Raw genomic sequence first — 26,139 nt, 5'->3', positions numbered from 1 at the left:
GTTTCTATGACGCCTGCAAAGAAGTTCGGTAAAAGTAGCCCCCTCCCCACTCCGAGGGGAGTACGGTGCGTTGCAAAACTTTGCCTTTGACTGGCCGAGGATTGGATGCAGACAGGAGAAGTGGGGATACGAGGGTAGCTCGTATCACGAAAAGGAAGACCGCCTCAGGGGGCAGGGCAGGGCTCGGGAAGAAAAGCCTCCCGGAAGTGGAGGGCCAATAGGCCAGGAGTGCGCTGGAGGCAGCCCTATAAGAAAGGGAAGCTCAGGAGCGGGCAAGAAAGGACTTTTCCTGGGACTGAAGGAGCGGAGGGCAGATCCAGAGTCTGATCTCAGCCGGCTCCTCCTTTCTTTCGCTCTGCCTCCTCCCTTGGCCGGAGTTTTGTAACTTGCAGGGTTTCCGCGTCCTGTGACTGGAGTCAGGTGGTTCCCCTTTTCTCCCGCCCCCCCCCCCGCCCCATCCCGACTGCAATAGGGGCACCTTCCCGCCCAAGTCCGAAGTGGGACGAAGCCAGTGGCTGAAGCCCTCCCGGCAGCCCGCCTTGCCCGCAAGAGGAAGCGCAGCGACTGGGAGCGGGCCCCGGGAGAATGGCTGGCGGGGAGAGGAGCAGCGGGGGTTCGGCCGGCGCGGGGGACTGCCGCGAACATCTCTTCAAGGTCCTGGTCATCGGGGAGCTGGGCGTGGGCAAGACCAGCATCATCAAGCGCTACGTCCACCAGCTCTTCTCCCAGCATTACCGGGCCACGATCGGCGTCGACTTCGCTCTCAAAGTCCTCAACTGGGACAGCAAGACCCTGGTGCGGCTGCAGCTGTGGGATATCGCCGGTGAGGAGGGGCGAGGGGAAGGCCTGACAGCCCAGGCCGGCCGGGGGGGGGGGGAGAGTCGCTCGAGATCAGAGCTCTCTCGTGCACTCGGCATCTCTGGAGCGCCTGACTCGAGCGGAAGCTAATTCGCAGCCTATGCTCAGAAGCAGTCGTTTCTTGCGCAAATACGAAGCCCGGTTTTCATTCACTTAATGTTGAACCCGAAATCTTTGTTCCTAGTTCCCTGTCTCCACTCCATGACTGTTAGCAATTCAAGAGTTCTTTTGCGGGTGGGTTCCCTTGCTGGTCTGAGGCCGTCGAACCAAGTTTGAGTTCAGTGGACCTTTAAAGACCAACCAAGTTATATTATGTGTATAAGTTTTCGTGTGCATGCACCCTTCTTCAGATTCAGTGTCTATATGATGAAGTGCACATGAAAGGTTATGCCTAGAATAAAAATGTGTTGGTCTTCATTTCCTTTGATGGTGGTGATTGATGGGTTTGCATGATTGCAGATGCTTTTCCTATTGAATTTCTGTATGCTGCATAGCTACCAAATGCTCAAGGTGAAAGGTCTCCATTGATCCTTCATTCTTTAGTGTGACAAAACAACATGTAGTCTTATCTCCTGACATGTTTCTGACAAAGTTTCAGTTCTGTTGTGGTCTGATGTCTAAAATAAGGCTAGTGTTATAATCTGTGGTATTTACAGTTTGCGATAAATAGTGTTTCCTTCCATTCCATGGCAGTTATAAACAGCAGTTTTGACGTGGCAATTTTTTGTCAGTTTCATCACTGCTATGGGGAAGCATGGCCTTCTGAAAGGGAAGTGGACGCAATTAAAATGTGTTTAAGACTTTGTACAGGCTTTTATATTGTTTTGGCATGGGAATTGTAAATCATTTGGTAATGGATGACTAAAATGGGTTTCTTCCCCCACCCCCCGCCACCTCTTGCTACACTGTCCATGGCTCAGTTATGGGCTTGGCATTCTCATCTCCCCCCACCCCTGGCAAAACTACATTGGGACTCAACAGGTGCATCTTTCAGAGAGAGATGAAGGGGAACTACTTTTGGACAACCTGGTTTAATTCCCTACTCTACTTGCAGCCAGCTGGCTAACATTGGACCAATAATAGTTCTCTCAGAGCTCTCTCAGCCTTACCCACCTCACAGGGTATCTGTTGTGGGGACAGGAAGATGACTAGAAGCCTTCTTCAGGTAGCAAAAACCAGGTTACAAAAGAGGCTCTGCTTCTTCTAATATTGTCACTTTTAAACCATTATTGCAATGACAAAAAACTACTATCTGTAGACTCTCCAGGGACTCATTTCAGTAAGCCGGACCAGCCACTTGTTCTCCACCCTTACATTTGGTTTCCTTCTATCTAAGACAAGAATGCTCTACTGGATAGCATGCTCTTATATGCATGACCTTATTACCCTGTTTAAAATTCTGGCATGTAAAATGAGTTCAGCAATGATTGGTTTAACAAGGTTGTTAGGCTTGTAAAGGACTGCATGTATAAAATGTGAGTGTTTTTTTGGTAGGCAATTCAAAGCAGGTAATAAAGCTCCATATTTTTCATATCTTAGTGGAATTAACAAAATAGTTGTCAACATGCAAGCATTTTTCTTGCCCACAGTATTTCTGATCTTCTAATCTAATGATATAGAAAAATGACTGGTGATAACTGCAAGAAACAATATAGTTTAATACAGGCTATCTTCCATGTTAGCCATGTAACAACATGTCATTGCCCTTAGTCATATAAATATGGAAATATACAGATTCTTTCTTGGTACCTATTTGGATTTGTGGGTCTCTTAATGGTTCAGAAAAGTAGTTGGTTCAGAAAAAACACAGCAAGTTTTTGTTTTTAGCTTTTACATCCTTTTCACAAATGACTTGGCTCAGAATTGCTGTCTTCCTAGCTAGAGAAACAACAGAAATACTGGCAAAATTGATGTATTCTGGTCATGTCTGACCTCCTCCAAGTCATCCCCCCTGTTAGTTCTGAAGTTTGAAGCAACAGATGGCATGAAGTACCAATTATTGTTCTCCATATCAGAGTTCTACAGAATTGTTGAATCTCTCTAATCATGGATTTGTTTCTCCGCTTCAAATACTAAAAGTGTCAAGAACTGTGTTTTGTGGCACAGTTACTATACTCCAGCATATGTTGATGAAGCACAAGTGGAGTATGCAGGTCAGCCAGCAAGAAGCATCAATGAAGAGGTGCCTGTTCTTATGTTTGAACTCTAATGTAAAGTTGGCTGCTTTTATTGGGTACTCTGCACCTGAGGAAGTGAGTTCTGACTCGTGAAAGCTTGTGCTGGAGTGAATATTATTCAGGTGCTACTTGCCTATTGTTTACTTTTTCTGTAGCTGTGCTACACCAAGCCAACATAGAGACCTATCTGGAATTACAGATTATTGAAATTCTTAAAAACACACACGCATGCATCCTCATATAATACTATATCTTATCTAGAAACTGTTACGTTAACAAACTATTATAAACCAAATACTAAAAAAATATATTGAAGGGGTACAAATATTATTGTGAGCCATTGGTGGCCTCTAATCTGGAGAGCCAGGTTTAATTCCCTGCTCCTCCATCTTCAACCAGCTGGGTGACCTTGGGCTAATCACAGTCCTTTTACAGCTATTCTCACAGAGCAGTTCTGTCAGGGCTCTCTCAGCCTCACCACCTTCACAGAGTGTCTGTTGAGGGGAGATGAAAGGAAGGGAAAGTGCTTGTAAACTGCTTTGAGATTCCTTCAGGTAGTGAAAGGCAGGCTATAAAAGCCACTTCTTCATTTCATAACACAGTCATTTAAAACCCAGTGGTTGGTCAGGATAACAGGCTGGGGTGGGGTGCAGTGGTAACTTCTCCACAGACTCCCATTTCATTTTGCTGCCCAGCAACTGCCAGCAAGGAGAGCTTGACCGGGTGGGTGATTGCTTCTACTCCATCGAAGCCTGTGGGGTGGGGAGCGGAAATGGAAAGTTAACATGGGAGCAGGCTGCTGATCTCCAGACAGAAACAAAGCTAGGTAACACCATGCCTGCTTGCTAGCCACAGGCAGGGTATTGTTTATATGGTTACAGGGAAATTCCTGGAGAAACTCTCAAAGTTTAGACCTGCAATGTGGTATTGGTACATTTGTGTGCTCTTCAAAGGAATGACCATTATTCTCATAGAAGCTATTTGTCAATCCATAGGAATATTTAACAAAAAAAGCCACTCTAGGGTGACACTGAAAAGCTCAAGTATATAAACATTACCTCTGTGACCTACTTTGTGAAGGCTGCTTGTGGCATTTAGAATTAACAACTCCTTGGTGCTCAAGGTTACTATATGGCTGTCTGATACATCTCTTGAGGTTAGGTCATCAGAGAAGCTGATAGGAGCTAGAGTTTATAATATCATATTGTTCCCAGTGTATGCAATGCATTAATGATTCTGACACTTTTAAAATAGTTTTCCTGTCTTCAAAACTGGGGATTGGGTTTTATATAAGCGTTCTCAACCAGCGTTTTGTGAAACTCTGGGATTTCTTGACAGCCCTCAAAGGGTTTCCCGAATGGGTGGGAGTTGATTATTTTTAAAATCTGTTAAACACCTGTTAAACATTTTAATATGTTTAACTTCTGTTAAACAGTTGAGAGAGGCTGAATAAGCTCCAGATACTGTATTATGTTGTGTTCAGACTCATTTGATTTTCATGTTCCATGATAAGATCTGTAAGGTTACAGTTAGGGAATGTCAAATACTGGGTGAGGGAAGATATAAAGATTGGCATTAACACGGTTGTTTAAAAATACTCTTAATAATTTCAGGTAGATGCATAAGAAGGTTGAAGTATCAATGATTACTACAGCAGAAATATTCTGGAAGATTTTGTAAGTTTCTCAGCATTGGATTTGGGCAGTAGGGATTTCCACATAACAGATTGATATGAGTTTAAGTATAAACCTTACCGGGGATTTCTGTTACTGGGTACTTCTGTGCTGTACTGTAAGTCTTAATAGAATAAATCATGCGTTGCTGCTTGCTTTTATGGATTAATGGGTCCTTTGGTGTGACTCCTGTATAACAATCAGAACTTTGTAGGACAAATGCCTGTTTAATACACTGGGGTCTAAACCCCCTTTCTGGAGTGGTTAGCTGTGTTAGGTCAGATCTGTATAATAGTGGCCCATGTTCAGTCAGCAGACACCCAGATGCTGCTGGGAAGGGCTTATTAGTGTAGAGTTTTCTGCTTTGCGGAGATGAGGGAGTATAATCAGAGGTACAGTTTAGGAAGTAAGGGAAGACTTAGAATCACAGAATCATATAGTTGGAAGTAACCATCCATGCCATCTAGTCCACTCCATGCTCAATGCAGGATCAGCCTGAAGCATCCAGTACCATATATACTCGCATATAAGCCGACCCACATATAAGACGAGGCACTTGATTTTACCACAAAATCTGGGCAAACTTATTAACTCGCATATAAGCCGAGGGTGGGAAATGCAGCAGGCTACTGGTAAATTTACAGGGTGGCCTAAATGCTTAATCCTTGCTCAATCATCACAGGCTTTCCCATCCAGCCTCCCTCCCAACAAATACAGAAAAGTCAAGAGGATGAATAGCTGTTGGTTTTTGTACCTCACTTTTCACTAACCAAAGGAGTCTCAAAGCAGCTTACAATTGTCTTCCCTTCCTCTCTTGATGCCAGACACCCTGAGAGAGCACTGACAGAACTGCTCTGTGAGACCAGCTCTGACAGAAGAACCGAATAGTGCCCCCCAGGCCAGCAAACCAGAATAGAACAATAGTACCCAAAGTTGGCAACCTACTACAACAAGTACAAAAGCTACCAAACTGGGGGCTACTGTGCCCCCAGATCAAAACACTGAAAGAAAGAACTGTAAAAATCAACTTTTAAAAGAAACGCAACCCCAAGAAGAAAAGGCAAACAATGCTGCCTCTCAGATAAAAGAAGAAACACTGAAACAGTAAATCCCAAAGCACCCCCAAAACTCACCCCACCCCCAGAAACCAAAATAATAGTTTGGAAAGAAGTGATTAGGAAAAGAAGGGGAAAAAATATCAGAATCCCTCAGTCAAACCATTGATGTCCTACAAGCTGCCAGAATAAGCTTTCAAGATATTTGCAGATGGCAATGGTTAGCTGGAAGCAATTAGCTCACTTGCAAAGAGCTCAGGTTGCAGGTGCAATGCTGCAATTGGCTGGCTGGGGGCAGGCTGTTAATCAATTAAAGGTAAAGGTAAAGGTATCCCCTGTGCAAGCACCGAGTCATGTCTGACCCTTGGGGTGACGCCCTCTAGCGTTTTCATGGCAGACTCAATACGGGGTGGTTTGCCAGTGCCTTCCCCAGTCATGACCGTTTACCCCCCAGCAAGCTGGGTACTCATTTCACCCACCTCGGAAGGATGGAAGGCTGAGTCAACCTTGAGCCGGCTGCTGGGATTGAACTCCCAGCCTCATGGACAAAGCTTTCAGACGGCTGCCTTACCACTCTGTGCCACAAGAGGCTCTTTGTTAATTACCCGAGGAGGTCTTTTAAGTGCTAAAAACAGTGCTGGAAAACTCGGCTTATATGCGAATATATATGGTATCTGTTCAGCCGCTGCTTGAAGACTGCCAATGAGGGGAAGCTTACCACCTCTAGTCAATTCCACTGCTGAACTACTCTATGAAAAATTTTCTCCTGATACTTAGTGGATATTGTTCTACATATAACTTAAGCTCTTACTGCAGGTCCATTATCTGCCTACATTCTCTCCCTCTGCCCTCAACCTAAAGTAACATTGAGCTAAATATGCTGCCTGTCAAATCTTCCTACTGTGGGACCGTTTTGTAGAGGCAAATCCTCCTGTTTTTTAAGAGGAGGAGATAGTGCAGTGCTGCAGGAGGGCGAGCAGTGTCTTGAGGAGAGCAGAAGAGGAATGCAAAGCTTGTAAATTAGGGATGTAGCTACTGTTAATCCGCAAGACTAAATGTTGCTGGTTTCCGATCTCTTTTGCTACACTAGACTGGCCTGGCTACTCTCTGGATGCTTTCTGGACATGGTTGTTAAAGAAGTTAAATTCTCTATATGCTAGTGGGAAGTGATGAGCCAGTACCCGTCAGGGAGAAGTATAATTCGAAAAGAGAGAATTCAGACTGTTATATTCTAAATCACCTTTCCTAAGTAGGTCCATATTATCTAGTAAATTCCCAAGTGAAAAATTCCCTTTTTTTGGCTCTGAGTTTTATATATTTTTATTTTTGTTTTCTTAGTGATTATACAAATTAAAATGCATATTTCGACTACGTTTAAATAAAATATGTTAAATATCTCTTGGAGTCTTCAATTTGGTTCATTTCAGTTCCTATACCCCCACCATTTTGTTCTTTTAACCTGCTGAGTTCATGCTTGGTCGTAGTATGAAAGAAATTCTTCTAAATCTTGGACTTCTTTTCACTTGTATATCTTGTTTCCTTCTTAAAAGAAGATTGAAAGCTGTCTAGCAGCCTTCCTGTTCCATACTTGCCCCCAGTTATCTGGAAAAGAGAGGGAAAAAGACAAGCCAGATTTAGTTTGTTCATACTTACCTCAGTATCTACAGTGTTTGGCTCTGAGTTTTAAAGGCCCCATCGGCTCTCAGAACAAATGTAGTCTTGTGGCAAATCTGCCCTTGTGTGATTTCTCAACCAGGGTTTCATGAAACCCTGGGGTTTCTTTACGGCCCTGGAAGGGTTTCCCAAATTGGTTGGTGTTCATTCATTTTTAAAATGTTTTTAAAAAATTATTAAACACTTATTGGGTGAAACGATCACATATGGTCATGTCAACCCCCCCCCCAAAAAAAAAGTGGCCAATGATGGGCCTGGGTGGGTGGGTGGGAAGAGGAGGGGCTCTGGGTGGGCATGTGCACTGCTATGCTTCCAAATCATATTCTGCATGATCTAGGACAGTGGCCCCCAACCTGTGGGCTGCGGCCCAGTGCCGGGCCGCGAAGGCCATGGCGCCGGGCCGCGGCTCCCTCTCCCCGGCCCCCCCGCAGTAAAAAACTTCCCAGGCCGCAAGCTTGCGGCCTGGGAAGCTTCTTACTGCGTGAGGGCGGGGAGAGGGAATCAGGTCCGGCCGCGCCCCTGTGGGCGCGGCCCACAGGTGCGGCCCGATGCGTGGGCGCAGCCGAAGCGTGGGCGTGGCCCGCGCGGGCTGCGGACTGCGCCCCGATGCCCTGCCGGTCCCCAACCTCAGAAAGGTTGGGGACCACTGATCTAGGGTTTCTCAAAATGTGAAGAATGTTCCAGGGGTTTCTCAACAGTAAAAAAGGTTGAGAAAGCCTGATCTATCAGTAGAAGTCTCAAAACACTAGATGCGTTATAGTAACAACTTTTGTGTTTGTCCTTTCATGAAAGGATGTGATGCATTGACTTACCCATGTGATAGTCATTCATTTTATTTTTCAAATGGCTATTTTCATAGCTTGGTGTAACTAAATGGGCATACAGGGCCAAAAATGAGAATTTGGGGCATGGTTTTAAAAAGGAAATACAGATCTCTGGACTGAATCAGAATTGTTTTTAATATATAAAACTACGTGTGGGTTTTGATGGGGGGGAAAGGTTCCATAGTGGCATTTTAGCTTGTTTTTAAAAACATCAGCATGGTTTTTGTGTGTCTTTTAAAAACACTTAAGGCACTGCTTCATGGAGGTTTTAGATAACATTTCTGTTTCTGGTAGGCATGTTATGTAAGTGACTTTGGCTTTAAATACATCAGATTGGTTTTCCCTGTTTTTTCTGTCACTCTTCTGGATGTAGATAGCAACATTGTAGTTGGTACTTACCCTGCAAAATACCATGATGGAAAGCCTCTGGAATGTAAATCTTCCAATATTTTCTTAGGCAGGAAAATTAAGAGATTTATTTTGAAGCTGCCTCTAGTAAATTAGTTAATATAACTGAAATATTGTTCTGTGTAAATATCTTGTTACACTCTTCTCCTCTGAAGGAGGAACTTAATTGCTCTGAAGATTAGAGATCTGAAACAGCAGTAAGGCAGAAGTTGGTTTTAAGGAATGAATTATGTGTCTTTTAAAAACATTCTCTGTCCTTCCTGCCTTGGACTTTTGAGTGGTAGGGGATGTGTTCTAAAGGCCAGGTGAGGGGTGGGGTGAGGCAGTATTCTATAGAGGCAACAGTTTCCCAAGCAGACAAGATATTCCAAATGTGAATCCAGGTTTAAGTGATGGTTAAGTATTATCTTTCTGATCTTTTAAAAAAGTTTCAGGTGGTTATTAATGCCATACAAACTGTAATTACAGAAAATGTGTGCCGCAGAGAATAGTGATTGAAAGTATACTGCTTGTATCTGCCTGCCCACCAACGTTTTTCTGGTTGCCTTGGAGATAAGTCATATACAAATGCATTGCATCAAAACATGTTTCCAGCTCCTGTCTAACAGTGCCATCCTAAGCAGATCTGTTTAGAATAGTGCTCAAGTCTGTTCATCTGAATGCATGTTGCTTTCTCATGCTTTGGCCGATTAAGGACAGTATTGTCTACTCAGGCCAGCAGCAACTGTCCAGAGTCTAGTTGAAACTGGAAATGCTGGGGATTGAAATGGAGACTTTCTGCATGCTTAGATTCTTTACTACAGCATCTCCCTCGTGGGGATCATTTCCAAGAAAGTGTTTTTTGGATTGCATTATAAACATGGGATTATTTTTGGAGCATTTCATATATGGCGAGTGCTGATCCTGTGGGAAAGCCCATACAGTTAGCCCATGTGGTTGTGCCTTTCAGATACAGTCATGAAGGTTGGGTTGACAAGCTGTAGGTGGGGCCTGGAATTCCTACTGTTCTCCAGACTAAAGAGATCCTGGAGAAAATGGCTGTTTTGGAGGGTGAAATCTATGGCATTATACTCCATTGAGGCATTATACCAGGGGTAATCAAACTGCGGCCCTCCAGATGTCCATGGACTACAATTCCCAGAAGCCTTCTGGGAATTGTAGTCCATGGACATCTGGAGGGCCACAGTTTGACTACCCCTGCATTATACCCTCCCCAAACCCCAGTTCTCTTGGCCCCATCTCTAAACCTCCAGGAATTTGGCAACCCTAGGTGTAGGATAGCTTTATAAAAAAGCAGTCCTTACCCAGTCTTCAGAAGGGCAATCCTTTTTGCTAGTGTCTGCAGGAAGCAAAACCACACAGTTCTACTGGTAATATTTTTTCATTGCAGCACCATACATTTGTAATTCCTGAAATTTCTGGAATCAGCAGAAGCTCTTACTTTCTGACAAATGGGACGGATACAAAAAGTTGATCTCACGTTGGCCATGTAAAAGGCTGGGTATTCTGAAACGGACTGGGCTTCCCTTAGAGCAAATCAGAATTAGGAAATCAAGAAATGGTGAATGACCTTGAATACAAATAGATTCAAGTGGGTAGCCGTGTTGGTCTGAAGTAGCACTTAAAGATGCTATCGGTCTCAATTTATGTTGTGTTCTTGAATACAAATGTAAGGGATGGGTTTATTTTAAAGCAGGTTGGTTTATATGTAAAGTTGTTGCCATATTTTTTCTTTTGGCTGAATCCTTTTGAAGTTTAATTTGGCATCCTATATAATTCTCTTTAATCATTGCTGTGGCTTTTTGCACTTTGGAATGCTTTGATACAATGTCTTGTGCAATGGTTAAATTTTCTTGTTGCAGTGAACACCAGAAGGGTGAGAGAAACTGTCGTATACCTTGCTGCTCCGGGCGTCTGCTTTCTGCACCCTTTCCTCTTTTTTGGTGAAATGGCCTTGCCCGGTTCAGATGACAGAACTGTTATCCTACAAGGATTTAGATTTAACTTCCAAAATCATAACAGCTATAAACCTTGAACAAAGCACATGTATTTTGTGTTTTAGCATCATACAAGTATTGTAATAAGGAAGTTCTATTGAGTTCTGAAACCCCAAAGCAATGTTAATAATTGCGAATTTTGGGGTGTTTTTATGCCTACCACCTGGTCCTTTGCTTAAAGTAACCCCCCGCCCAGCATCTGTCACAGCCTATATTTTTTCTATAGTGGCTCCTGCCCTATAAAACAGGCTGGGGGGGGGGACCTTCAGTATTTTTACTTTTAATATGCTAGGCCTTTTAATGGGGTGTGCCAGGTCTATTTTTAAATTTGGAATTGTAAACCACCTTGACTCACAAAGAAAGGTAGAAAACAAATATTTTAATAAATAAATAAAACTTCCCTAAATTGAAAATGAATTTGTATTAGACTTCTAACAATGAGGTGATAGCACTGATAGTTGAAGAATTCAGGGTAATTCTTGCCTTTAATATGTTCAAACTAGAAAAAGGCAGAAAGAAAGGAAGTTAGGGAAAGGATAGATGGAGAGAGAATGAAAGGTAGAAAAAATGAGAAAGATATGAGACAGGCAGAAAAACAGACAGAAATCAGAAAAAAGAGGAAGGGTGAAAGAAAGGCAGAAGGCAGGAAAGGAAGGCCTTGTTGCTTGGGATTGGGCCATTATGCCCTCAATCCTTCCCCTTGCCTCCCCGTTGTCCTGGGCTCCTCTGGAGGCTGGCGTGGGCTTGGTTGGCCTAGCACACAGTATTTTGGGGGCCTCCTGCTGCTGCCCCAGTACAGGGTGGGCTGCAGAGAGGCCTCTGGAGACTGGTGTGGGCACAGTCCATGACAGGCCTGTTCGGGCTGGGATGGGTGTTTCCATGGCCTTTCTGCTCCCCAGACCCAGATGGATGATGCAGAGGCAGCTGCAGGCTCATTTGAAGTGGGGTGGATGTATGCGGATCACATCAAAATCACAAGATGGCATAGTCCCATTGTATACGGCACCGGTCAGACCACACCTGGAGTACTGTGTGCAGTTCTGGAGGTCTCACTTCAAGAAGGACGTAGATAAAATTGAAAGGGTACAGAGGAGAGCGACGAAGATGATCTGGGGCCAAGGGACCAAGCCCTATGAAGATAGGTTGAGGGACTTGGGAATGTTCAGCCTGGAGAAAAGGAGGTTGAGAGGGGACATGATAGCCCTCTTTAAGTATTTGAAAGGTTGTCATTTGGAGGAGGGCAGGATGCTGTTTCTGTTGGCTGCAGAGGACACTCAGTAATGGGTTTAAACTACAAGTACAACAATATAGGCTAGATATCAGGAAAATATTTTTCACAGAGTAGTTCAGCAGTAGAATAGGCTGCCTAAGGAGGTGGTAAACTCCCTCACTGGCAGTCTTCAAGCAAAGGTTGGATACACACTTTTCTTGGATGCTTTAGGATGCTTAGGGCTGATCCTGTGTTGAGCAGGGGGTTGGACTAGATGGCCTGTATGGCCCCTTCCAACTCTATGATTCTATGCAGGACCTTCCTGCCCCCTGGATCTAGCTGGCCAGTGACGGGCTCGTTTGGGTCTGGGTGGACGTTTGCATGTCTTTCCAGGACTCCTGAAGTTGGATGACCAGGCTGCTGTGGGCCCCATCCTACCACTGGGCAGTCATTTCCTGGCCTCTGCCCCCCAACCCCAGGATCTCTGATGGGCAGGTATCCTTACGGGCTGCACTGGCCTCCCTGTGGTTGGCCTGTGGTCCAGCCTATCTCTTCCTCCCAGCCACCCTGCTCTCTGGCTGGCTTACCTTTCGGACGTGGTCTGGCAGAGTGGCCAATTCTTCCTCTGGGTGGCTGGCGGCATCCCCTACCTGATTGGCCCTCCATAGTCAAGTGAATGTTTCCTCTTGGAGGGCCATGCCATGGAGGGCCAATCAAGTAGGGAGTAAGTCATCCTTTTACAATTTGGATTTTATTGTTTAGAGAATATAGAAGAGATATTCCCAAAGCTTTGACAGAAAGCAGGTTTGAGGAGGATCACAAATATCTGGGGAAACTCCTATGGTACATATGGTACCACAGTGATGTGGGGATTGAGAAGCAGGGTAAAAACTGTTTTCCACCAGCCCTGAACCCAGGGCAGATAATCTGTGTGGAAGTGATACCTCCCAACTATTGATACTGAGGCCAATAAATTGTAAAACTAATTATTCAGAAGATTATGTGACTAGTAAATTGTTTACCTTTCTGAGTATATAAATAATGTACCCAGTCTGGGAAGAGATGTGCTTCCTTTGGAAGATTAAAGGATCCTAAATTGAACACTAGTAATTCTGCCTTCGTCAACATAAGCAATGCTAATTTTGGCTTGTGCTTTTGCAATAACAAAATGCAGTGTTAGCTTTTTTACAGAGGGGGGGGATAAAGAGGAGTAAAAGGTAGACAGGTAATAAGTATCGCTTGTGAAGGGCTGTACTAAGACAGTCTAGCTTCATACCTTGCTGTTTGTTCTTGTGTGCTGACAGGCAACTAGCTATTAACATAGTGCATATGTGTAAGCCTGCCAGGTATGATGAGATGCATGACACATTACAGAAAATAAGTTGTGAAAGAGGATTCCTGACTAGTGATCATAATAGCTGTTATAAATTTTATGCAGACATAAATTCTTTTTATGTAGACGTCTTTCAAATACTGGTACTGGGTAGTGACTGTTGATAACATATCATTCATAATTATATCAGAAATTATCAGCTTTTGGTAGTACCCTCAGTTGCTTTTTAAAAGGTGCTTAGCATCTATAATTTATTAAAGGTAATATGCTTTAACTGCTTCTTGATTTATTTTTGTTATCTCTACTCTGGGCTAGTCACGTCTCTGCTGTCCTATTAAAACTTTGGAATCTCCAGTAGTGCCCCCCCCCCCCCGGGTCCTCATTGGATTCTGTGATAACAGAGAAGTGACCTGGTTATCAGGACACACCAGTAATAGATGCCAGCCCCCAAGGGGCACCTAAAGATTTACACAGTTGATCTCCAGATGGCCAAGATCTGTTCCCCTGGACAAATGGCTGCTCTGGAGGGACCCTGCTGAGGTCCCATCCCTCACCTGACTCCACCCCTAAAACTGTTAGGTATTTTCCAGAAATCTCTTATTCACATGGACAGACCAAAAGTAGAATAACTTGTTTTATTTCGTAAGCACTAAGTATATACACCCCTGTTTTTTCCCCTCCAAAAATTCCATTGTGATCCTTAATGTAAACATGGATCATTTAACTATCTCATACTAAGGCAGACTACATTATATAAATCTGGTCAGAGAGACCATGAAGGAAACCTTTTGGAGAACTCTTATCCCAAGGGCATTAGGTCGTTTGATTGTCTGAATCCCCTAAGAACACTTCTCAGAGAGTGGAAGATATGCTCTGTGTCGTAATAGCTCAGTAACCCCTTCATTTCTCTGCAGAGCTCTTGTTCTCAGCAAGCTGGAAGGCTACTCTTTTTTTTTTAAGTGCCTTAATCTAGGATACCTTGGTTTTGCAGATAAACAAATTCAAACCATGATACATGTTAGTTACCAGGCTTGGTTGGTTTATTTTCAGTACAGCAGTCCTGTTTGCTGTAGTCGGATAGTGGTGCATTGTAGGGTTGTCACATGGGTTTTATTTTGAAATATATATATATATATATAAATCACTTTATATCTCTACATTTATGATGGTTGTTCATTTAGTCTGAAGAAGAGTGCATGCATTCGAAAGTTTACGCCTTGAATAAATATTTGTTGGCCTATTGGACTCTCTTTTTGTTGTTATATAATCTCTGGATGCCTTACAATAAATACATGTATTTGTTTCCATTGCATATGAAGAAATGAGCTCTGACTTCATATATATAATCTCTGGATGCCTTACAATAAATACATGGGTGCCACGGGACTTCTGTTTTGCTTTACTTGATGGTTGAATATTGTTGAGCATTTTGGAATTCATGTTATAAATCTCTAAATTTTACTTGTACCTGTCATTCAGAATAAAGTTGATTCATATTACAATAGATGATTACACTAACCAATTAATACCTTTTTGGCACAGTTCATTAAGAACTCAGTTATGAGAATAACTATTGATGTGGCATAGGTCCAATGGTAGATTTTGGGGATATTCCATTATTGTGGAACAGAAAGGATCAATTTTCACATAGAGTTGGATCCCTATTATGCCAAGTGTTAAATCTGTGAACGGACCTCTAGGTCTCAAAGTATTAAAGAATGCCTCAGGAATATGTCCTGGGCCATGTGTTCAACATACTCATAAATGATTTGGATGAAGGAATAGAGGGAGTACTTATTAATTTTGCAGATGATACTAAGCTGGGAGGGGTTGCAAGCACAGCAGAAAGCAGAATCAGGATACAGGATGATCTTGACAGGTTGGAAAACTGGCCTAAAATGAATCTTAATTGTGAAAAATGTAAAGTTCTGCATTTAAGAAGGGCAAATTAAATGTATAAATATAGGATGGGGTAGTCCAGTCTTGGCAGTAGTATGTGCAGAAAGAATTTAGGGGTCTTTGTAGACTGAACATGAGTCAGCAGTATAACTTAGTGGTTAAAAAGGAAAATGGGATTTTGGGATGTATCAAAAGAAGTATAGTGTTCAGATCATACAAGGTGATGTTACCACTCTACTCCACTCTGGTAAGACCTCACATGGAGTACTGTGTTCAGTTTTGGGCACCACAACTAGAGAAAGATGTAGAGAAACTGGAGATCAAGTCATACAAGGAAAGGTTGAGGGATCCTGGTCCATTTAGCCTGGCTCTTGTGGTCCATTCTTGCATGTCCAGGGGAGGGCAATGAAAATGGTGAGAGGTTTGGAGACCAAGACATATGAGAAAAGGTTGTGAGAGCTTGGTCTGTTTAGCCTGGAGAGAAGATGACTAAGAGGTGATATGATAGTAATCTTCAAATACTTGAAAGGCTGCCACATAGAGAATGGAGTGTACTTTTCTGTTGTCCCAGGGGGTAGGACCAGAACCAATGGGATTAAATTAATTTTAAAAAATTCAGTTTAACATCCAGAAGTTCCTGATAGAGCGGTTCATTAGTAGAACAGGCTTCCTCGGGAGGTGGTGTGTTCTCCTTCCTTGGAAGTTTTTAAGCAGAGGCTATATAGCCATCTCACAGAAATGCTGCTTCTGTGAATTTAGGCAGATTGTATGTGGTTGGGCCGAAAGGATTGTGTCCATGCTTGACTCTTGTGGCCCTTTCTTACATACCAAGGGAAATGCCAATTGCCACTTTCAGTTTGGGAAATGAATTTCCTCCAGACCAGACTGGCCAGGATTCTGGCTTTTTTTGAGGGGGTGAGTATAACCTGAACATGGAATTGGGGTCTTTATGAGTGGGCAGATAGTTGTGAATTCCTGCATTCTGCAGGGAGTTGGACTAGATGGCCCTCGAGGACTCTGATTCTATGACACTGCAGAGCTTTGGGTTCATATGCAAATGCAAGCATTCAGAGCCTCTTGAATTTGCTGGTGTTAGGAGTTTCTTGCGGTTGTGATACAGACTACAGCAGGTTATACCAATAAAATCTCAGCAGGCTAGTGTGCCCTGTTATATAGGGGAACTTGCTAGAAATTTCAGGTTCTATTGAATTATGCAGCTGTTCAAAATTTCATGGGGCTGCATTCAATCAGTTCTATTCCATTTCTAGTTCAATAACAGAATGCTATAAGAGCCAATGCATATTTTGACAGATGCACATAAATTGCAGAATTCCGATTAGCATTTTCAGGCACATACCTTGATTATGTATTCATATAAATGGGAAAACACATGTGCCTTCATCACTAAATTAGGAGTGCTTGCATAAGTTCTATATCTACTATAATATTCTTTCTCATTTTACAGGTCAAGAGCGTTTTGGTAATATGACCAGAGTGTACTATAAAGAAGCTGTAGGTGCTCTTGTTGTCTTTGATGTTACAAGAGGCTCAACATTTGATGCAGTTTGCAAGTGGAAACATGATTTGGACAGTAAAGTGCTTCTCCCAAATGGTAACCCAATCCCTGCAGTTCTCCTTGCCAACAAATGTGACCAGAAAAGAGATGGAGGGCAGAATCCTTCCTCAATGGATCAGTTCTGTAAAGATGGTGGTTTTGTTGGGTGGTTTGAAACCTCTGCAAAGGTAAGAATTTTCTAAAATTGGAGGGAGACTTAAGCTAACTTTAAATCATCTGTAAGAAACAAAGAGCCTCTTGTGGCGCAGAGTGGTAAGGCAGCCGTCTGAAAGCTTTGCCCATGAGGTTGGGAGTTCAATCCCAGCAGCCGGCTCAAGGTTGACTCAGCCTTCCATCCTTCCGAGGTCGGTAAAATGAGTACCCAGCTTGCTGGGGGGTAAACGGTAAGGACTGGGGAAGGCACTGGCAAACCACCCCGTATTGAGTCTGCCATGAAAATGCTAGAGGGCGTCACCCCAAGGGTCAGACATGACCCAGTGCTTGCACAGGGGATACCTTTACCTTTAAGAAACAAACATGCCTGTGTGTAGTAGCACAATCTTACTGATATGTTCACAAATTTTACTAGCCCATAATTTTTAATTCTGTATGTTTGCATTCTTGACTAAGCAGATAAACCTTTGGAATAATGTTGATATGAAAGGGCGATACTAAGATCTCAAATGTTAAAACAAGAAGGAAAGAAGTCTTCTGATTAGTACCTGTACCATTTTGCATTTGCATTTAAGTAGAACAATTGTTGGGTAAAATCTTAGGTTCAAATGGGTAGCTGTGTTGGTCTGAAGTAGCACAATAAAATCAGAGTCCAGTAGCACCTTTAAGACCAACAAAGATTTATTCAAGGTGTGAGTTTTCGAGTGTGTGAGATTTTGAGTGACGAAGGGTGCTTGCACTTGAAAGCTCACGCCTTGAATAAATCTTTGTTGGTCTTAAAGGTGCTACTGGACTCTGATTTTATTGGGTAAAATCTTAATGGCTTTGTTTAAAAGGGATTGCATAAGTGCAGTAAGTTAATTTGAATTATGTTTTTCAGATACCTTCACTCAATTTTTCCCCTTTTACTAACATGCTTCCTATGTGGATCTCTAGTTAGTAGGTGTTTATCTTCTTACCATGTATATATTTAATATGTGCTGGTCCTGTGTTCAGTCATAAGGATAGAGAAGAATAGACAATTATAAGATCAGTAGAAAAGACCATTAGTCCTGATTGGTAGTCCATGCTATGGTTCTTCGTTAATGAGCACATGGTCTGAAACAGCAAGTATTAGTAGAGATCTCTACTGTGCTTCTTAAAAGTATGGTAACATCACTTAACTTCCTATTTGCTTCAGATATGCAGCGGAAAATATATCTGGATGGTACAGCATTCTCTGATAAAATCAGTCTGATTGCTTGGGATGTTCTCTTAAGGGAAACAACTATAGATTGGTGAATAAGCACACATGTGGCATGTAGACAGTACTAATTTGAAACACAGCACATTCAGTTAAACCACTTGTGGAAGGACTCGGAAAGACAAAAGGCATTGGCTCAATGCTTAACAGATTGGATGTTTAAGATCAGGGGTAGTCAAACTGTGGCCCTCCAGATGTCCATGGACTACAATTTCCAGAAGCCCCTGCCAGCATTTGCTGGCAGGGGCTTATGGGTATTGTAGTCAGTGGACATCTGGAGGGCCGCAGTTTGACTACCCCTGATTTAGATATACATCCTATTGAACCTAATATAACGCAGGTGGAGAACAGCTACACTGAGGCATGTGTCTGAGTAGAGCTGGACTTGGGGGAAGATCCTATCCACAGCTATGGCATGCATTAAAATGGCAGAACAGCATGATGGAGAGTCAGGCAAGCTTGGTAGGATTGCTTTATGCTTCGTCCACATGTAGTATATGGTAATTTTCCGATGCCAAGTGAACCTCACCTCCTGTCCTCATTCATATTACCTAATTGCTAGATGGGATCACATTGTGAAATAAAGCCCTAAATGACCCCAAAGTAGAAGAATATTAAGGTAATAATCTTACCTATTAAGGTAAATTAAAGTAAAATGTCATTGAAATCTTTTTAAGGGCACTTTACTTACCCCTTGAGCCTCACTTAGTACTTCCAGCTAAATGTTGGGGAATTTAGCACATCACCTCTTAAAAGTGAAGTTGCTGTCTACACGTGCTGCACAAAGTATAGAAATAATAATTATGTACTTGATTCATAATCCTAAATGTTAAGCTACATACCACACAGTTCTAAATTGTCCCACTTAACCTTTTACGAAGCACAGCTGTACACAGTGTGTACCATAGAGAAGATGGTTTGTACCGTCTGGATTCTTCCGTACAGCAGGGATGAAAATCATTAACTTTTTCTCTTTTGATTTCTTCAGGACGATATCAACATTGATGAAGCTGCTCGGTTCCTGGTGGAGCACATCCTTGCAAATCTCAAAACCTTCCCTAGTGAAGAGAATGATGTAGGGAAAATAAAGCTGGACTCAGATCCACTGAAAGCAGAAAGTAAATCACAGTGCTGTTAATAGGACTGTAATGCGTCATTGGCATACAATGAGAGTGGCTCCTCTCTTCTGGCAGCTGCCATGGTGCTGAATCACAACAACTTGAGTGGGATATTGGTCACAGTCCAAGGTGTTTACACACTTATCCCCCCCCCCCAGTTAAGTAGGAGTTCAAATAATTTTGTTATGTTTTCATTTTGTTATGAACCAGAACTGTCTAGCACAATCAAAAGATGGCCACAAAAACAGGGTAATTATTCATCAAGGAGTAGTCAGACATTGGTATGAGAGACTCAGCCTTAGTATTTTCTTCTGTGCCGTGCAGTTTCATAAATCAAAGGGGAATGATGGCCTGAATGAAAGTGCTCATTCTGATATTCATTTTCCATCAAGTTCTTTTAATATATGTAACAATCTGATACTTGTCTGCTGTTGTCTTCAATACCAACTTCTTTATTTGGCACCAAGACCACAAAACGATATCCTTAGATGCTTAACAGCCAAAGTTGACAGATTCTGAATATTATAATATTGATGTATAGTAGCACATGTTCCTGATTTATGGTATACTTCAAATGCAGTAAAAGACTAATTCTTTGGAATGAACCTGAAGCTGCTGGAAGGGACAGTTGTTGACATTTCCCATCTGATGATAAGTTACTAACTCATTTCTGAGTTCTGCAAGTATCCTAGAAAGTTTAAGGAATCTTAGTCTGCATATCTAAGCCTTTTAAAGACCAATTACAGCACAGGTATAATCTCTGGCTAAATAGTTACGATAGTTTGGAGTTGAATAATAGCATTGATTAGACTGTTTTAGGAAACCAGAGGCAGACATAGAAAGTTGTTTCTAGTCTTGTAGTTTGTAGCTATTAGTACTAATGCAGTCCTCTTGCTGTCAGTTTCAACTGTTTTTAACACAAGGACTTGATAAGGTAGTTACATTTCATGTGCCAGTACAACTTGAAAATCTGTATGTAATCCAGAATGCTGTAATAGTAGGAAAATGGTGTGGAGTATTAATTGTGTTCCTGAAAAAGTTATGTTTACTACTTGCTGATAGTGCTTATAATTATTTGGGATACCCCTTCTGGGGGGAAAAATCCTAGAGACACTCACAGTACATCCCAGCCTATACTACTTGGAAAATTATGTCATCCTCAGCACTTGGTCTGCCATAGTAAACTAGCTGCCATGAAATTAAAAAAAAATTTGTTTTGGCCCAACATTCTTAAGGCTTAAACTGGGTCACAAATCCTTGTTATGGGTCCATAATTACATTTGTTTTCTGATGTAAGAAGTGTTTTTATTGTGCATATGCACATATCTAAAGTTTTTATAAGGTACATTAAAGCACATTGCCACTTAAGAACAGACCCAGCAAGCATCTGCTTTACTCCCCCCCATTCTAACCTGTGCTAATCTTGTTGAAGTCATGAACACTTCTAACTTCCTTAACAGCTCCAAAATGTCTATCAACTCAAATATTTTGAATGCTTTTAGAACACTTTGGGAAGAACTGAGCACAGGTAACACTTTTGGTTTTTAAAGATCAAATGTTTTCTTTCAGAAAAGAATGAAAAATAAATATTGAGATTTGAAAAGATGAATACTTTGATAATCTTTGTAATGTAGATAACACAAATGTTTGTTTCTTTCTATCTTCCTTGCACAAAAATCTGTTTAGTGTCATTGTGACCTTGGCACACCTATTTAGATATCCACAGATGGGGCCAAACATTAGATATGATGATTTTGTACCATTGTTGATTTTTTAAAAACTCCCTTCTGTTTTGACTTGCACTCAGAAGACTTTTTTCTTTCAAGAATGAATAGTGGATCGTTAGTTTAACATGCTGAAATCTGCACTGCTCTCACCCTCCCACTATTCAGCATTTTTAAATTGGCTTTTCAGTATGCTCTTTATTTTGTATAAATATTTTTGTCCATGTGCTTGCCTTGCAGTCTTCTGTGGCATCTGGAAGCTGATGTATTAGTAACAGGAGGCTGACATTTGACCCTTCCTTAGTTAGTGCCCTCACTGCTTGGCGTAGGGGACTAACAAATGGTGCTTCTTCACATTGCCTCTACAAATGTCATGTTTTTCTTTGCGTTCACTGACAAAGGTTCTGTCCCCTGTATACCCATACAAGTAGGAAGATGGCAGGCTACAAAGAGTAGCAAGCAAGGAGTAGAAGGTAAATACAAATCACAGTAGCATAGGAAAGGTCTCTTAAGCATGCTTCTGCCAAAATTGGTGAAAGAATTCTAGAGATGTCTTTTAAGGTGTAAACCGTTTACGTTGTCATATATTCCAGGACCCAGCACTGAGCCTTCTATGCAGTTAGTACTATAGTATGCAACAATATTCTAGATCAGTGGTCCCCAACCTTTTTATCACTGGGGACCGGTCAACGCTTGATGATTTTACTGAGGCCCAGGGGGGGGGGGGAGTCTTTTGTCGAGGGACGCCGCTGCCTGAGCACCTGCTCCACTTGCTTTCCCGCCGACACCCCTGACTTCCCACCACCCACTGTGGGAGCTGCCAGCAGTAGCTGCGCAGTGCCAGGCCAAGGGGGATCCCCAGCCATGGCGGCCGCCAGAGAGTACTAAAGGTGAGCCGGCGGCAGAGTGGCAGGGCAGCCCCTGAGCCAGGGAGGAGGAGGAGCCGCGGCCCAGTACCGACTGATCCACGGATTGGTCCCGGTCCCCGGACAAGGGGGTTGGGGACCGCTGTTCTAGATCCTTTTTTGATTACCAGTATTTATTCAACGCTGAAATCTAATTTTAGAGATTGATAATAAAATAGTGTCATAGTACAGTTGTATAATGAGTAAATTTGGAATACAGTGTATAATCCTTCTAAAGGAAGGAAGAGTAAAGTAGAAGTAGAAAGGAGCAATAAAGCCAGCAAACAAAAGGAAAAAATAGAGGTTGGAGCACAGTTGCTGAAAGGAGAGGCGGAAAAGGTTAATACTGCACAATGTGAGCCTTATGAAACTGTATGATACGATGAAAAAAACCCATGACTATTTTGCTCAGCCTTCCTCTACATTAAGTGGCTCTTGTGTTACCGGAAGACTTCCATTTTTGAGTGGAGCTACTGAATATGGGCCATTGGACCAAAAAATGACTGCTATATTCCTGAATACTAGAACTTGGGAATCAAATGGTAATTAGTAAGTTATGGTCAGACAATGTACAGAGAAATAAATATAATGCTGAATCATATGGCTCATGTGAACTGGTTCCATAGGGTTTTTCTTATATTACTACACATTTCCTATTGTAGTGGCAATTATGGTGCATATGGTACATGATGTGCTAGACTACAACTATAAAGAAGGGGGCTGGACACATTAGTTACACAACCAAAATGAGGTAAATTGCCTCTAACTATTCCAAAACACATTAACTTCCTTTATCCTCCTCAAATGTGATTAATCATCTGTTCTATTTCCTTAAACCATTTGTAATCAATCACTTAAATGCAGAATGGTTATTCATTCCTAACATTTATATCCTGCCTTTTTGCCCAGCTGGACCCACTGTGAGCAAAGTTTATTTGTTTTATTTATTTTGTGTGATTTATTCTCCACCCCTTCCAGCATAGCTAGCTCAGGGCAGTTTCCAACATTTCAATGCAACAACATTTAATTCCTAAAAGCAGTAAAACATTCAGCATTAATATAACATAAAAAACAATCAAATCACTGGATGGTGTGCTGTTGGTACTGTTGTGGTAGTTCCGGTTTTAATTTTTGTATTTTAGGATTTCAAGGTGTGAGTTACTGAACCCTCCTTTGTAAACTTCCTGGAAGCATAGAGTGCTAAAATCAAGATGCACAAATAGTGGAGCAATTCCATGATGGAGTTTGAGGGGAAACACCATGCCTAGTCACACATTCACCACACAAGGGATGTAGAGCATACCTGGTCAGCTCAAGCAGGATGTGCTTGCCAAACTGCTGGGGTGGTTTGCTAGTGGAGCCAAGTGTGGGTCACTTGTCAGCAAGGTGAGTTCAGGTCAGATGCAGCCTCTCCTTGGACTGGGGTGGCTCTGAGTCCATTGGTGGTGGGGGTGCAGTTCATAGGCCATCAGCATGTTGGGAATTTTCTGGGTGGCTACTCTGCCCCAGGTAGGCTTTGCCATCTGTGGGCTTAAAAATGCTGCCAGAGGATAGGATAGGATTTGAAGGGGGGGACTTCAGTGGAGCATGCCATAGGGTTTGCTTTTTAATGCAGCCATTTTCTCCAGGTTAACTATCACTTGCGGACAGGCCTGTGCAGAGGTTTTTTTTTTAAAGGTACATGTGGGTTAACAATACATTTGAGAACCTTCCTGGAACAACTTCTTACTCTTAATTTTTTTCCTATTTTGTACCACTAGTTTTTCATTGTTTGAATGGCTTTTTGTATTTCTTTTATTTAATCTTTTTTTTTGGGGGGGGGGAGTTAAACCCACACTCCTTCCCTTGTGAATAGCCTTGTTTGGGGATCAGCTGTAATCCTAGGTCTCCAGCCACCACCTGAAGGTTGGCAACCCTAGCCCCGGGGTGAAGGGCTGTGAGTACAGCAGGGATGACCAACAACCCGTGGCAATTCCTGGAGGTTTTGGGACGCAGCCCGGAGAGTGGGCTTTGTGGGGTGTGATATCATTGAACCCACCTTCAGAGCAGCCATTTCCTCCAAAGGACCTGAGCCTGTCGTTTGGAGATTAGTTGTACCCTATTGGCCGGCGTATAAGACGACCCCCCAACATTTCCACTCAAAATACAGTACTATGGGCCACTATGGGCAGCTATGTCTATCCCAACTGAAGTGCACCCGGCGTACAGGGCGACCCCCCCCCCACTTGGAGGCATGTTTTTCAGGGGGGGAAAGTAGTCTTATAGGCCAGCAAATACTGTAATTCCAGGGCCTCGCTGGAGGTCGGCAAACCTATAACCTATTGGCCATAGCGGAACTCATAGGCACAGGAGCGCTGTGCCCATCACGTGAAAGAGGCATGCTGGAAGAAGTTCTCACCCAGGATTCAGCGCACGCCTCAACAAAGGCGAAACTCCCCTCCCGCACCGACTGCAGCGCCTCTGCCCGCCCGCTCCTAGGCGCGACAGCTCTGCGTTCCTGTCCTAACCGGAAACTACAGGCTTCGAATCAAGAGGCACAGTCTGCTATATACCACGGGTGGCACCCTGGTATTTTCCTTCCTTTCCGTGCCCAATGGAGTCGCTCCGTCGCCGTTCTTTCCCATGGTTGAAAATTCCGAGTTACTCTTAACTGGAAGTGAGCGGAGTGGGAGTCCGAGTTCGAGCAGGAGGTGCCTGAAAAGGCCCGCTTTCTTTCCCACCACATCTCTATGGGAGCGCCCAAGCCACAGTTCCCCGGAAGTTGAGGCTGGGTCCCAGCCAGCAGTTTCGCCTTACCTCTACGGCCAAGCCCGCTGAGGAGCGCGTCTTAGCAACGGAGAGAACGCGGCTGCTCGAGAGAGGGAGAGAGGGAGGGAGGGAAGGGAGCAGTTGCGCCCTGGAAGCGCCGCGGAGGAGCCGGCGATGTCGAAGTTAACTAAAAAGAAGGAGCTGGTGAAGAGCAACAACGTCCTTCAGACCGGCCTCACCGCTAAAGAGTAAGGCGCTCGTCCTCGGCGGGCTTCGCCTTCCCGGTCCCTTCCCCGCTCTGCAGGCGCAGACCTCCCTGCCTCGCGCGCCGCCGCCGCCGCCGCCAGGAGCGTTCCGTTCTGTCTCGGTCCCCTCCCGCCCCTTCGCCCTTCGCAACTCTCTCCGAAGTTCCTTTTCCAGGCTCTCTCTGAGCCTCGGCGCCTGTTTTTAGGATGAGGACCTGGCCCCGGAAGGTGGGGCGCAGTGATAGGGCCCCTGCACGCGTCGTGTGCTTACCAAATAAATAAATGCAAGGAAGCCCATCCATGACCGATTTATTGTACGGTAAGCTCATCAGAGGCATAAAAGGAAACCTCCGTGTGCAGGCAGGGTGGGGACGGGCGGAGGGTAGAGTGTGAACGGTGGGCTTAAAAAGACTCTGAAATGCAAAGGGGACAAAGGGTAACAGTGAATGCAAATCCAAGAAATATACAAGATAAACACTGGCCATTTACAAGAATTGCAGTCGGTCACAGTAGAATCTGCCTGTTTTATGCTAGGCATTTGAGCACCTGTAGTGGCTGAAAGGTTGCCAATGAACCTCTTTTTGTATCTGCAGAAGGGATTTCCAAATCTGATAATGTGATTGTGCACTTGGTTGAAATTCTGTGTTCTTAAATACAGTATCCATCTGTATCTTTGCTGCAAGGAAATTGACTGCTTGTCACCCTCACAGACCCTTTCCTGCTGACACCCCGAACTCTTTTTTTCCCCTTGTATTTTGCCACTTGCATTCTAGAGTTCAGGACATTGTAATTTTGAAAGTTATTGATAGTTAAGGTTCCTTTTCTTCCTCACTCCTCTCCGTGTTTACTTTATTCTCTCACCATGAAGTGTGTCTCCCTGAATAATAATAACTTGTCACAATGCTGAATAAGGATTAAAACTGGGGTCTACCTGCTCTAAATCCAACACAGTATCCAAGTTTCCATATCCCCCCCCCAGTTGATTCTGTTTCTCAAAAATGTAAAATAGTTTTTCTGCCATCAATAAAGCTTCCCTACAAAGTTGTGTTTTGCTTCAATAAAACTTAGGAAGATTTCTGTGATAGCACAAATTTTAAGTCAGAGGCAGAGAAAGCTGCAGAACTTGTATAGTAGTCAAGTCTTTTTCCTTGAAACGGACAGCAGCGGCTGGGTTTGCCACATTTGCAGCTTTTTCTGTTGTGGGGAACTTGTAAAATACGAAGGGTAGGTTCTGTCTCCGTTGGGTCAATCATAAAATTAAACAGAATATGATTCCAAAGTGACACAAGGATGTATTATTTCATTCAAAACCCCCTTTC

At 43.2% G+C, this 26,139-nt stretch overlaps 2 protein-coding genes and 1 long non-coding RNA gene across 10 annotated transcripts in view; 2 read left to right on the top strand and 1 right to left on the bottom strand.

Annotated features, from left to right (window-relative positions):
* Positions 1–20,807, top strand: RAB32 (RAB32, member RAS oncogene family). Its single transcript, XM_077350541.1, has 3 exons — positions 1–823; positions 16,574–16,851; positions 19,069–20,807. The coding sequence occupies exons 1-3, from the start codon at positions 586–588 to the stop codon at positions 19,216–19,218; spliced, it is 666 nt and encodes a 221-aa protein (XP_077206656.1). The 5' UTR covers positions 1–585; the 3' UTR covers positions 19,219–20,807.
* On the bottom strand, positions 6,933–24,494 carry LOC143843852 (uncharacterized). 2 transcript variants are annotated; one of them, XR_013233715.1, is made up of 3 exons: positions 24,226–24,494; positions 18,923–19,138; positions 6,933–7,365 (listed from the first exon to the last, which is right to left on the bottom strand). It is a non-coding gene; the product is annotated as an uncharacterized LOC143843852 (long non-coding RNA). The 2 variants fall into 2 exon arrangements; XR_013233716.1 differs by having other exon boundaries at positions 6,940–7,365; positions 19,005–19,138.
* ADGB (androglobin) overlaps positions 24,346–26,139 on the top strand; it is a 133,174-nt gene continuing 131,380 nt past the window's right edge. For 2 of the 7 annotated variants that reach the window (XM_077350512.1, XM_077350477.1), the window contains exon 1: positions 24,653–24,823. In XM_077350512.1, coding sequence (XP_077206627.1) covers positions 24,750–24,823 — 74 coding nt within the window. In that variant the 5' untranslated portion in view covers positions 24,653–24,749. Of the gene's footprint in view, positions 25,140–26,139 lie in introns of all 7 variants that reach the window. The other 5 variants (XM_077350486.1, XM_077350503.1, XM_077350532.1 and 2 more) reach the window with 5 other exon arrangements.

The sequence above is a fragment of the Paroedura picta genome, chromosome 1 (assembly GCF_049243985.1).
Source record: "Paroedura picta isolate Pp20150507F chromosome 1, Ppicta_v3.0, whole genome shotgun sequence".
NCBI classification, from domain to species: domain Eukaryota; kingdom Metazoa; phylum Chordata; class Lepidosauria; order Squamata; family Gekkonidae; genus Paroedura; species Paroedura picta.
This window is presented reverse-complemented; position numbering and strand designations above follow the sequence as displayed.